Below are 13,088 nucleotides of genomic sequence, written 5' to 3' on the forward strand. Positions count from 1 at the left end.
TTTGCCTGTTATAGGGTGTTAAAAAGTGTGAAACTGGGTGTGAATTAGGCAGTCTCTGGAGCCTAAACATCAAAACCACCAGTGCTGGTGTTTTTGACTGTAGTCATGGCTGAACTCCATGACTGAAGTGGCTCCTCTGAGCCCTGTATCAATAATTAATAGTTGAAGAAGATTTGGAAGATCCTTACAGGACAATCACAGCTGAACGTGCATGTACTGGACACCATGGGAGGTCGAAGGGGAACATGTCCTTCACAGAGACAACATTGCTGGTCCTTGTTCCTCACTGCCCCAGCTCATCTGCATTAGTTCACATCGCTGCAAAGAAGGTCTAAGGCACGGTGAAGGGCCTTGCAGGCACTGAGCGCTTCCCTAAGTGAGTAGGGAGACCCAGGAATCACTGGGCTTGCTGCAGGCTTTCCCTGAGAGCCATCTTTGCCAAGTAAGATCCAGCCTCTCTTCCTGAAAGCTCCACAAATGGTATCTTCTCATGGAAACTGCAACCAATTGCTGCAGCTATGGTGGTGTTGCAGAGATTGGGGGACAGAGTGAGGGGAGAGTGTGTCTTGAACCAGTCCAGCTCCCCCTCGCTGTCCTTGCCGGGGTAGTTCTAAGACAGGCCTGGTCTCCATCCCACGTGGTGGCAGGAGGCAGAAGAGCTCCAGCATCTCTCAGGGATAGTGGCTGCTGCGTGACATTCATAAGCTGTTAGACACAAGGGTGTCTTTATTGTAGCACTAGTCATAGAGTCTTCTCCTAGTCACAACGCAAGTCATCGTGCTGGTGGGAAAGGGCAGACTTTGCTGTGGTCTCCCTGCAGAAAGGATTTTCTCCTCCGTATTGTTTCAGATCAGCCAAATGGGAGTTATCTCTTGATGTGGCAGTTGTAGGAAGCTGTGCCCTGGCCTGCCGCCATCTGCAGAGGCAAACCCAGCCTGTGCCCTGCAAACACAACCAGCCAAAGTCTGCTCCGAGAGCACTGACTTCAGATGGGAGTGGACCTGCCCTGCAAGGGATGCCGAAGGCTGGGAAGGGGAGCCGGCTGGTTTGCACAGAAGCACCTTGGGCTTTATTCTCTGATCAGCTGAAGCCCTCAGAAGTGGCTATTAACATACTGTGTGCGTGAGCCTTGGCACATGGGAGGCAGGAAAAGGACACAAGGTCGTTAGCCCTTCATGAAAGAAGTCCATTCCTTCCTTCGCACAGTTCTGTTGTGAATTGGCTGAACAGATCATAAAACGCTCTTCCCCTCCCACCAATGTCATGATAGGCTGTAAAGCAATAGGGAGCCCTGGAAATGGAGCCATTAGTGAATGAAGTGTCTAACATCCTAAGCCAAAGCTATCATTTGTACCCACTGAAGTGGACAAAAGCAAATCATTTCTCTCCTCTCCACCTCCCCAAAAGAAAGCTAAAACAAAGGGGTCAGAGGGGTTGAGAATCAGGGAGAAAAATGGCTGTTTGGGCTCAATTTTCACTTTGCACTAGAGCTTGCTTGACTTAAGAATCACGTATCACATCTCTGTGCCTAGCAATACCTCAATCATGTCTTCCACGTTGATATTCCTCACACTAAAAAACTGAGAGGGAAAGACAAGGCTAAGCCAGTTTAAAGAGAGCCTGATGGTCCTGATATGCACCCACATCTCTCTGCTCAGCATATCAGGCTGTCTGGAGACTGAATGAGAGCGTGTTCCTCAACCACAGAAGGTCAGTAAGATAAAAATAACCCCCTAAAGCCTACATTCAGCTTGGAAGCACAGTGCTGAGCCAGGGACAATGATAATAGGAAAACACAATAGTTCCTCAGAGCAGCCCTAAAATAATGGATTATAAATGGGCAAAGGGGGAGGAGAAGGGATGGAGGGCTATTTTATTACTATTCTAAAAGCATTCAGAGGAAATAAATTGGGATCCATTTGACAGACAGTTCTCAAAAGCCAAAATGTGCTAAATATAATGCTGAATTTTCCTAAACACAAAACACATCAGCAAGAGTCCCTCGGCCAGCAAATTTTTAATATTTACACTTTTTTGTGCCCCTCCCCTTTTTTAACCTCTGCCCCATGATGGTTATTTGCCTTTTTGGAGGGTTTAATCAGGAGTTACTAGAGACAGTCACTCTCTAAGCTTTATAATGTTAAAAGTCCATTAGCTCACCCCAAACGAGGCTGGCAGGAGGGAGACGATGTGCTTGCTGAAGATGAACAAGCTATTTGCATGCTGAATATTTCTAATCACTGAGCAATGCCAGGAGAACCTGAACATTATTGCACTCAGCTGCCCAGTGACCTTTCCAACACACTCATCTTAATACAAAACAGTGGCAAAACGTATCCAACACTGAACGTGCAAAAAGGGACAGATAGATGTTTATAAGCAGTTTTAGGCACCAACTATGCACACCTTTAAAAAAAAATTTTTTTTGAGAAATAATCATTAGCAAAGCCTCTGCCACGTTCACTTACATTATGCATGGTTGCTTGTATTATGCATGGGTTAATAAAATATGACATGTCTGCTTACTTTTGGTCTGATCACAATCAGCTTGATCCAGCAAAGTGCACACACTAAGCTTCAAGCATATTTTCAAGTCCAAATAGACTTTAATGGGATTTGGACCCTGTCCTGTGACCCTCCAGCCCCAGCCACCACCTCCTGGATGCTTTTGGTTGGATAAAATCCAGCTGCCATGTGCATTCATCACTACACAGCAAGCAGATTGGCAAGACACCTAAATAAACCTTCTTTACAGAAATATTTTCAGAGGTTGGAGCTGAATGGAGCCAGGTCTAAGCACTAGTCACAGCCTCTGGAGAGCAGAGCAATGCAACCTTCAGGAATCTCTGGCCTTCTCAGGCTTTTAAGTAGTCATTTTTCCCTGTATCCCCAGATTACCAGAAAATTTAAACAACCAATTGGAGGCCACTAGCTAATGGTGAATGCTTGGTACCAGGACAGCATCTTGTGTGAGACTAGTCACCCTGTACTTGTTTTAGAGCACAGTGGCCACAGAGGTGGTTTGGGGATCATTTCATATGGCCCACAACACTGGCCAAGAGAAATTGAGCTAAGGGCACATCTCATGTCAAGTGTCTGCTGTCCTTCAGTGCCTGTTTCAGTCACTGACCTGTCAATTCGTAGCAGAAGCAAGCCTGTCTCACAGCGCACTGTACCCTCCATCAGGAGACCAAGAAGTGGAAGGGCAAGGGCACAGAGCTTGGATGTCCCTGCCAAACCCAGAACCACCATAACTGCCGAAACAAGGTTGCTCTCCACAGGAACAAGGCAATCAGGAAAAGTCCATGAATTTAAATCAAAATTAGAGCTATTTCTCACAGTGACAGGACAACTGAAAAGGCAGATGGCTAAATACCAGCTCTTTCAACAGCTTTTGGGGACTGGCTTCTGTTTTGGGCAGTGGATGGTTAAACTCCTGCTGAATCTCCTGCAAAGAGTGACTCTGATGCTCAGTTGTAGTTTTCTGGTTAGAGCACCAATATTTCTCCAGGCTAGAGTATTAGAAAATGTGGAGAAACCGGTTTACCACAGCGAGTCAGAAGTGACTGAGGCTTCACATGCTTGAAGGAGCAGAGACTGCAGGTTTTCACAAAGCTCTTGGGCTGCTGTTCCCTTCTGCTCTGATTTGAGTACTCCCCCCAGTATAGCACAGAGAATAATCCCCCACTGGCTGGTGGTTTTGTCACCTCTGCAGCAGCTCAGGTGTCCCCCTGAAGTGACAGGTTCTTCATAGTCTCCCAGAAGAAGTGACAACAGCTGGAACCAGTCAAATTAGCTGCTCCTTCCATTGCGCTACTGGCCAGAAGCCCTGTGGAAAGAGCAAAGGCACAAGCTTGTCCCAAGAGTAGGACAATAGCCAGGATGCCCAGGGAGGGACACACTGAGAAATGGAAGTGGTGCCTCTGAAGGGCACTTTTTCTTCCTCCCCACCTTTCTGATGCCTGAAGGCCAGACCCTGTTGCTGGGACTCCCCTCCCTTTTAGCAGTGTAGGAGGCAGTAACATGCAGAAACATAAAGGAGACCTCCTCCATTCTTACACATGCAGCCAGCCCCTCACTAACTGTCCCAGTTCTTTTGCAACATCACCCACCAACAGGGAGAATCTAGCAGGAAGGTAGCTAATGGGAAAAAAAAAAAAAAAAAAAATCTTATCGCTCATAGCAGCGGGTGCAGAACTGAAGTTCCCATTGAGAAGTGGGCTCACAGCACTGACTTGTCACCTCTTGATGTCAGTAGGAAAGATGACTACATTGCTAGTTGAAAGCAAACTCCCACTTACTCCAGTGTTTGTCACACTGGCCAAGTTTTTAACCCCATGGGGCTGGGTGCTCTAAAATGCTTGTGTTAAGGACTTTCAAGAACTCCCCTATAGGAAAAGCACTGCAGTCCCCTTGAAACTTGCAGAGGGTAGTGGAGAATAATAGGCTGTTGTTATCTAAGCCTACTCACTACTTTGAAATCCCACATAGACACCTATATATTTCTTAAGTCTTTCCCAGCATATACTCAAAGGCAAGAGGGGACAATAGGAGAGGAAGAAAATAGACCCTTCAGTGTTCTCTAACATACAAAGCACACATCACCTCTCTGGGCTGGCAACTTACTTCATGAAGTTCAGCTATAGTATGTGGAAAGGAGCAAGTACTAGACTGAGATTTAAAACCTACCAGAGATTGGGGTTCTGCCTTCCTGGAAGACAGACAGTCCAGGCAGAGGATATAATTCTCTCTCAGACCTACCTGGGAAATTGCTTACCAGTCCAGTAAAAAGCCAAGCCTCCTCTCCCCCACAAAAAAACCCAACACACACATATTTTCCTCATAATGCAGGAAGAACAAGATGGATACTTTTCAAAATGTTTTTTAATTAAAACCAAAAAAAGGAGCACACACCAGAGCTTGACATGGGCTAGCCAAACTGCTGGTCATCAGGACGTTGAACTGGCGTGAGGAAGGCTGTGTTTCTGCATAACTCAGGAGCACTGTCACGGACACTGGGACTCCCGGCAAAGTATCTGCATGTCAGGCTACTCCTGCTTTGTGCTGAGCAGATCTCTTTCATGTGGTGATGAGAAACTTCATCCTGGAGCCCAGACTCTTTTTCCAACGGATAGAAGTCCTGGAGACTGGGGAAAAGACCATTTCAATGAATCTGCATTTTCCAAGCACCGCTGGAGAAGATTCCTGGTTGGTTCTCCTGCCTCCCTTGGCAGGTTACACAGATTTAAACAGAGACTCATCTTTGGCAACAGCCACGCTGGTAGGACCCAGTTCTGCTTCCACTGAAGTCAATACATGTCCTTCCCTGGACCATAACTGCAGCTGCACCGGGGCTCACGATCACTAGCCAATTGTGCTTTAATGTTAAATCCTCATCCACTCCATCTAGCCAGCAATTTCTGAGAGCTTCTTCAGGCTCATGTAAGTGTGTACCAGTAAATTCAGGTAAATGTGAACATCTTGGCTACAGCAATGTGGTGAAGTTTTCAAATATGGCCAAGAGATGGAGGAGCCAGTTTCATTTTAAGACATGACTTGGGCACTAGATCAGGTATTAAAAACCTCCCTGACATCTAATAAAGCAGTTTCCAAAGCTGCTGGTGTGTTGCTCCACCAGCCTGGTTTCTTTACCAGAAAGGCTGGGCTGAAAAAGTGACACATTTTTCATACACAATTTTTATCTGTTAGAATTTACTAGATATGTGCCTCATTTGTCTGTCAAATATTTAAAAAATACTTCAACCTGCTCTAATAATCACATTTTAAAACATGCATCAAGTTTGGATCAGAACAGCTTCTCTGGGATAATCAGTAAGCCCAAATTGCTGATTTAAGGCCTAAACGTCAGTCACTGGCCAGCCAGCCACAAAAAGCCACTCTATCCTTGAACTCTTGGAATTATTTTTGGCTCAGACTAACCCTTGTTACCATACATCTTATCCTACACACAAAAGGAAAGTGTATGTGTTTTTCAAGGCTACTGCTGCACCACAAGTTTACATACAAACACAACTTTTGCAAACATGAGACCAAAGTAAGATCTCATATGTCCCAGGGTAAGTCAGAAAGTCCACAGGAGTCAAGGGAATGGTAACTGCCATAAAGGATCAGGCCTAATACATGCATTACAGAAGCAAGGTAGCTCCTTTGCTCGAGATCTGGCTGATTCACTTTGCACATACCACTGCTTTAGCATTACATCCTTATCTAATGGTAAACCTGTTTCAACAACATGCAATACATATTAATGCAATATGCACTGCAACACACAATACGCATCCAAAGAAATATGCCAATGCAAAAATCTGACTTCTCACACAAAGCAGGGCTAACAAGGAAGAGCCTTTTACAAAAGACAATCAAGAAATCACCTGAAACCATGAGACCCAAGGGGCCTCAAGCAATCTGCAATACTAAGACCTAATAACAGATGCTAATTCATGAAAGAAACACAAACAGTGGGACTGAGGTAATGGCAGAGATTTCATTAGTGCAATTAACATTTATAATGGTATGTTCTTTAATAGAATTTAAATAAGGCTTTGAATAATTACACACACTAAAACTAACATTCCATAACCTTATTCCACATGGAAAAGCAGCAGAAACAACCCTCTGGACTGTACAAGGTCCAATTATGAACAATTACATTCAAAAAGTAGATCAAAACAGAAACAACTCTTTCCCCCAAAAGCTGCATCATCATCTTTAAAGTCAACTTTCTCCCCTAGTGTGAGAAGTATGAAGAACAGATGAACTGGGCTTCAGCCCAGTAGATTTGGCCTCGTCAAATTGCCAGTAGTGCTTTCCAACCCGGAGTCTCTCCTCAGTTCTTTAGGGTGATGGAAGCTCATGGAAAAAGAAGTGAATTTCCAAAGCAACGGAAGGTGAGTTGTCCCTTCCCCAGGCCAAACAATGTACATAAATTATGGAAGCTTGGGAAAAAAAAAAAAAAATCTACATTACACTGTGGCATGTGTGTTTACGGTGCATGTTCTCCTTTAGAAACTACTCACAGGCAATGGGGCTGGGTGGATGAAAAAAATCAAAGCAGCATATGCAATAGTATTGTACTGTTTCAAAATCTGCACCGTCCTGCAGAACCAGGAATTATAATTTATTCAGATTGTTCTCAACAGATCCAATCTACGCTGGATATGTAAAAAACAAGAGACTAAGTCATCAAGGAAAACCAAACAAAAAAACCCTGCACACTGCAAGAGTTTTTAAAAACAAAAGAAAAAAAAAATCCCAAGAAACATTGACGAAAGCTCAGAAAAATTTATCATCAATTCTGAAGTGGGGCCTTGTGACATCGTCTGGGTTAATGAAGACAGAGATGGACTTCCCGGGGTTCTCAGTCACTAGCTGTTGCAACTTTTTGGCTAACCGGTCATCAGGCTGGTTGGTGTCCCCTCCATCTGACTGCGGGGAGGGGATGCTGGTGGTGCTGCCCCGCCGCTGGAGCTCCAGTGTTAGTCGGTTGGCTGCTTTGACATGTTCGATGGCAGTTCGAAGGTGTTCCGCAGGGTCCGAGCGGACTGAGGACAGCTTCCGCGCGTGCAGCATGACGGTTTCTTCAGAGAGGTGCTCCAGCATATTGCACTGGGGGATGAAATAGTTAGGGCACATCTTATTAACCAAGCAGTGCTGGAGATCATCAATGAGACCCAGGAGAAAATGGGCTGCGTAATCCTCCTGTGCCAAGTAGTTGGCTGGTAGCCTGTCACAAGCCCACAGCATCATGCTCCGCAAGTGATATGGACTAATGGCTTTAGGGCGGGATAGCAATTTGATGATGATAGCTTTGCAGGCCTGATAGGCTTGCATGAGGCTGCTGGAGATACACTTTTTCAGCTGCACTTCACTTCTGGCAAATGACAGCCTCCATTCATTGTCCTTCTTCCCCTTATAGGAACATGCAGGCACTAAGTAAAACCCACTTATGACTTCCTCTTCTGTGATCTTCCCATCCCAGAAGTGGTTCTCCATCAGCCAGCTCTGGGCCACAGCTGGCCAACCTTTGAAGGACACCACAGGGACAATGTCGTACAGCATGCGGCTGCTGCCCACTCCCAAAATGATGGATATGATAGTTCCATTCTTTTCTACCTTCTCCACCTTTGGCATCCCTCGCTGAGGCTTTTTCTGGATCTCAGAGAGGACGATGCTAATGGAGTCATAGAACCAGTCTGCGACTTTTGTTGGAGAGAAGAAATAATTGGTAGCTCCATTGATATGGTCCACGATCGTGCAGCAGTCCTTCCATTTGCTGATAGTTCCTTCATCAAACAGACGGAGGCTCAGCCAGGAGTGGCACAAAGCCGAGTGGCGCATGTCCAGCGTGACTGGTTGGTTGCGGTCATGTAGCTTCAGTGCAGGCACAAGCAGGGTGAAGTCCATGTCATAGTCTGTGCCTCGTGCATAAACATTCAGCTCATCGAGATCAATGTCCACCACACCTTCCCGCACACCACCTGAAAGCAGCAGGTACTCGTTGGCTACGGGCAGCTTCTGGTCAAGTTTCTGAACCATGCCTGCAAAAGAGAGGAAGAGAAGTCCTTTCAAGAGAAGGCAAACGGATCTGGGATACAGGATTTAGCCAGAATAAAAACCCATCCCACACCCAGCAGGAAAAAAAAGCAGCCAGAGGTATCTATCAATGTTTGTGTCATCAGGCCCAGCACTCTGCCAACCTTTAGTCCCACCTGGCTCAGGGCAGGGCCTTCCCTGCATTCCTGGGAATGGGTGAAGTCCATCCTAAACATCATACTAACATCCTAAACATCCGGGGAGCAACGGAAAAAAGCAGAAGCCTCTGGTAAAACACAGCCAAGCTACTTTCAGGACTAAATTTAACTTCTTAAACACCTTCTAAACCAGTTTTTCACCATATTGTTGTGCATTTACTTGGTATTCAAATGCTTCCCCGACACGTCAAAGAGAAAATACAATATTAATTGACTCACTGGTCCTAGTTTCTCTCTGGTATAAGAAAAAAGCTGGGCTGGCATCAGGGGGTTGGTTTATGCATGAGTGAATGCATAACTACGAATGTTAGTTCAAGAAGGTCTGATTTTACAATTTGTTTTACATTTACCGATGAACAAGACAACATGAACGAAGGCAATACGTCCTCCTCTTATGGGGGAATGGAGACAGGTTAAACTATCAGGCAATTATAGAAGCCAACTCTGAAATTTGTTTTTCAAGCTGTAATGATGGTATCATGCCATTAAATATCTGATCAGCTCCCCAGAGCACAGAGATGAAAACACATTTCTATTTTCACTACCAAAATCAGACGCTTCCCTTCACCATGCACTGCCTGTACCAGTTGTGCAAAGACAGTTTTTCACTGTGTATTCTATCTATACCTCTATACTCTGTTCACAGAGAGTGAACAGTAGACCGAGAAGAGACTCCACACAGCAGCTGAGATATTAGCACCTCGTTCAGTGTTCAAATTAGGCTTAAAATTGAGCTCTGCGCTTCATCTGCTCTGTAGTCTACTTCTCCTATCTGGGCTGTTTCACTCCCGGTGTTCATCTTGCGGTTAAACGCTCTCGATTCCTTCCCAGCCTCAGTTCAGACAACACACCTAGGTCATGAGGGAACTAAGGCCAGGGACTCTGGATGGAGACGCTGAAACTCTTATAAGCACTGCAAAAGGGATATGTCATTATTTCTTACAAGCACAAACATACTAGGGTTTTTTGGCACACATTACTTTAGCTTTCAAAAGGCACTATAGTTTGTTTATGTCAAGAGTGGCCAAATGGAGACCTTCCATTACAAGGAAGCCAGTCTTAGAGAGAAATAAGTGGGAATAACTAGCCAGAGGCATGACGAGGTGAGCCAGAAAGCTGACAATCACACTGTCAGCCCAGGAACCACAGACAGACACATTAGGATGTTTTTTTTTACTGAAACACTAACTCAAATGATCAGCATTAGAGCCTTAGCACCCATCCTGGCATAGCCCCAGGTACTGCAGAACCTTTCCTGAGTTAATGCATCCCCATGGGTTCACAGATACTGCCTGAACTGAACGGGTGTCCCTAGCACAGCTCAGCAGCAGCAGACCAAGAGGCTGAGGGGCTCTGCAGTGCTTTCGGAGAGACTCACCTGTCCTTCCTGCATGCTAGGACAGGGGCTAGAAAACGCAATCTGCATGCACACAGGTAAGCCATGACTGGAGCAAAATCTAAAGCTATGCTGACACTGATTCCTTGGAATAGCCAAGGACACTGCAGAAGAGGCCTATGTATGAAGGGGAATGTGTCTTGGGGCAATCTTCAGGGTAACTGTGCAATGCCCCATATGAAATTCCTTGTTAAATACACTTTACCTGTTTCGTTCCTTCCAAGAGCAGTAGATCCAGCCTATTTTGCTGCACTGAACTGGGATGATTTTCCTGCCAGGCAGGCAAGGACATAACCCTTTTCATTTCATGCAGTTCCAGAGGCTGCAAGAGAAGGAATTAGCTCTGGAGGAGTGCTAAGAAACTCTTCCTGCTAAATCCTGAGCTAATCCCATTCTGCGATCTTGCCACATGCTGCCCTATTCATCCTTAAAGGGTAATAACCAAGAAAAGCTTCCATCAACCTCAGAAACATTGTCTGAGGCTTAGATACACAGTGATTTACGTTATCCTGATCTATGGCAAAACCACTGCACAGGCTTCTCTATCCCTGAGGCCAAGTAAGCGGCAGTCATTCCTCCATCTTACCCAGAAGAAGGGGATTTCTAACGGGTACCTAAACTGATGTGACTTCTGGAGACACTACTGAGACACTGCTCCCAAATCCTGTCCTTGAACCGGTGCAAGCAGCCTTGGTGCTTTACACCCCAGTTTTAAGTTGAGTTCAGGACCCATGAAGTAGGGTCTGGGTCAATCACATCATAGGGACAGGGACTAGTTGCTTTTTTCTGAGCATACAAGTCAGTACTGACCTTTACTGTGGGGTAGCACAGCTTTTCCGGATAGGTAGGATCCTGATGGCACATCTTTCCTCTATACTGACCCCAAATTTTCCACTCAGGACTGTGATCTGCAGCATCTGCCATGCAGACTTGCAGATGTGCCTGAGAGAGGCAAACAGAACGTAACTATCCTACAGAAGAAACTGCTTCAATCTATAGAATTCAATAAAGTCTGTATTTTTCTAAATATTTTTAAACTTGAAGGATGAAAAATGTCCTGTGAAGCTCTGCTGTGCACCCCTTGCACCAAAATGTCTATCCTATGGTACAGCCAGAGCCTTTGACTGAAAAAGAATATCATATGATTTTTCTAAAAGGCAGAGACACTCCACTATGGCATCTACTGTGGGATGAGTTGCTCTCCTTGGCCTGAAGAGGTCCTCTGTGCTTATGGGGGAGTAGACAGTCTGACCCTATTCAGTCAACAGCAAGTGAGACTAAAGCCCTGCTTTCTAAATGCCCCAAGGTCATCTGCCTGGAAGAAACAGTGAACATGTATGATCAAACTCCAAAGTCAGACGAGAGCAGGAGCCACTCCTGCAGTTAGTTCTATACCATCTTACAGCACTCTTGCCTTCTCTAACACAAAGCAAAACGTGCACTGGACAAAGCCAGCACAACCCGCTCTACTGCCAGAGGGGTTACAAAATGCCAGCTAGCAAAGAGGAGGCTTCTGCTCCTGGTGGGTAGGAAACATTTCAGGAAAACCCATCCTGTAGAGTCAGAGGCACAGCTCTTCAAGCACTGTCAGGTAGGTACTCCCACAAAAGAGATGCTTCCCTATAGCAGAGAAAGAAGATGACATCACCAATTCCAAGCATCCTTGCAACAAGAAATGCTTTCTGCCCACAGACCACTCTTTATGCTTATAAAAGGTTTTGTGTGCTCACCATTAAGCCTAATTTGCAAGGCTGACTCCTGAAAGAGAAAGGTGTCCTACACTGCCAGCGTCACCTGGCTTTCGCCCTCCAGAACTCTAGACCTACCAGCAGAGGAGGAATATTGAAAAAAATAATCAGGCAATGGCTACAAGAAATGATCCAATATATCATCAATATCTCTCTACCTGGCTGACTGCAGAGCTTAAATCCAAACCCTTGAGCTCTGCCTGGCCTAGAATTTCCCCTTCAAGGCCTGGACCAGCAACATCTGCAGCCCTGCCACAGAGCTAGAGGAGGAATTTTTGCTAACAGATCATAGCAGCATTGCTGATCCAATTTAAGCTGTGGAGCAGGGGGTAGAGATGAGGTCCCCCTGAGGAAAATATATTTAGAATAGGCATAGAGTGTTCTATAAATAGTTGAGATGGCCAAATTCAGGATTCACTAAGGCTTTAGGGCTTTGCAATGTGTTCAAACTGCCCCCCTTTTTCATAGATCTGTTTGAAATGTGAAGGGATTTCAAGGAATCCCATTAGCCAACATTGTATGGAACACACTACTCTGGCACAAGGCTTTCATCCCAAGTTTCAACAGCCCAAATGCAAGCTGAGAGAACCACGTGTATGTACAACAGAAGCAGGCACTCCAGCTCAGCAAGCATGTAAGTGCAAATACAAAGAAGAAAAATATCAAGATTGGTACTTGACCCAAGTACTTGAGATAGCATCAGTGGGCCATTTGAGTTCTTTTCTTTCCATCTCAGTACCAGGACCACCTGGGAGGAGCAGGGAATAGGGGTTACTGATAACCTCATGAAATTTGTAGAAGCCCTGTGGAGTTGTCTGTAAAGACTGAACCAAGAACTTGTAGGGTCAAACACACAAAAAAAACTTATTATAGCTGAAGAACCAGCTCTCATGGCATCAAAGTAGCTTCATTGATATTTAAGAAGTCTCTTGCTGCTACCAGGCAAAACACATAATTTGCAGTCATCTCATGAGTGACACGTTCTTTTGAAAGATTGCTTGGCAAAGCTGGTATTTTTCTAAGTAAGAGATTGGTGTTTGGTTACCACTTCTATCTAAAACACCTTAAAGGAGTTCTGTTTTCCTAGCTGTGTAACTAATTTAAGACCTTCACAAGCTGTGTTCAGAGTAACACAGGTGAGCAAATGTGTTCTACAGACAAAATTTCATTTCA

At 45.2% G+C, this 13,088-nt stretch overlaps 1 protein-coding gene across 6 annotated transcripts in view; it reads right to left on the minus strand.

Moving 5' to 3' along the window:
• Positions 1 to 4,866: 4,866 nt before the first annotated feature.
• MB21D2 (Mab-21 domain containing 2) overlaps positions 4,867 to 13,088 on the minus strand; it is a 61,953-nt gene continuing 53,731 nt past the window's right edge. For 5 of the 6 annotated variants that reach the window (XM_032986873.2, XM_032986874.2, XM_032986876.2 and 2 more), the window contains one exon: positions 4,867 to 8,558. In XM_032986873.2, the coding sequence (XP_032842764.1) occupies positions 7,294 to 8,558 (1,265 nt within the window). In that variant the 3' untranslated portion in view covers positions 4,867 to 7,293. Of the gene's footprint in view, positions 8,559 to 10,372; positions 10,459 to 13,088 lie in introns of those variants that run through there. The other variant, XM_032986875.2, reaches the window with a different exon arrangement.

This window comes from Tyto alba, unplaced genomic scaffold (genome assembly GCF_018691265.1).
Source record: "Tyto alba isolate M040663 unplaced genomic scaffold, T.alba_DEE_v4.0 Super-Scaffold_10, whole genome shotgun sequence".
Classification (NCBI taxonomy): domain Eukaryota; kingdom Metazoa; phylum Chordata; class Aves; order Strigiformes; family Tytonidae; genus Tyto; species Tyto alba.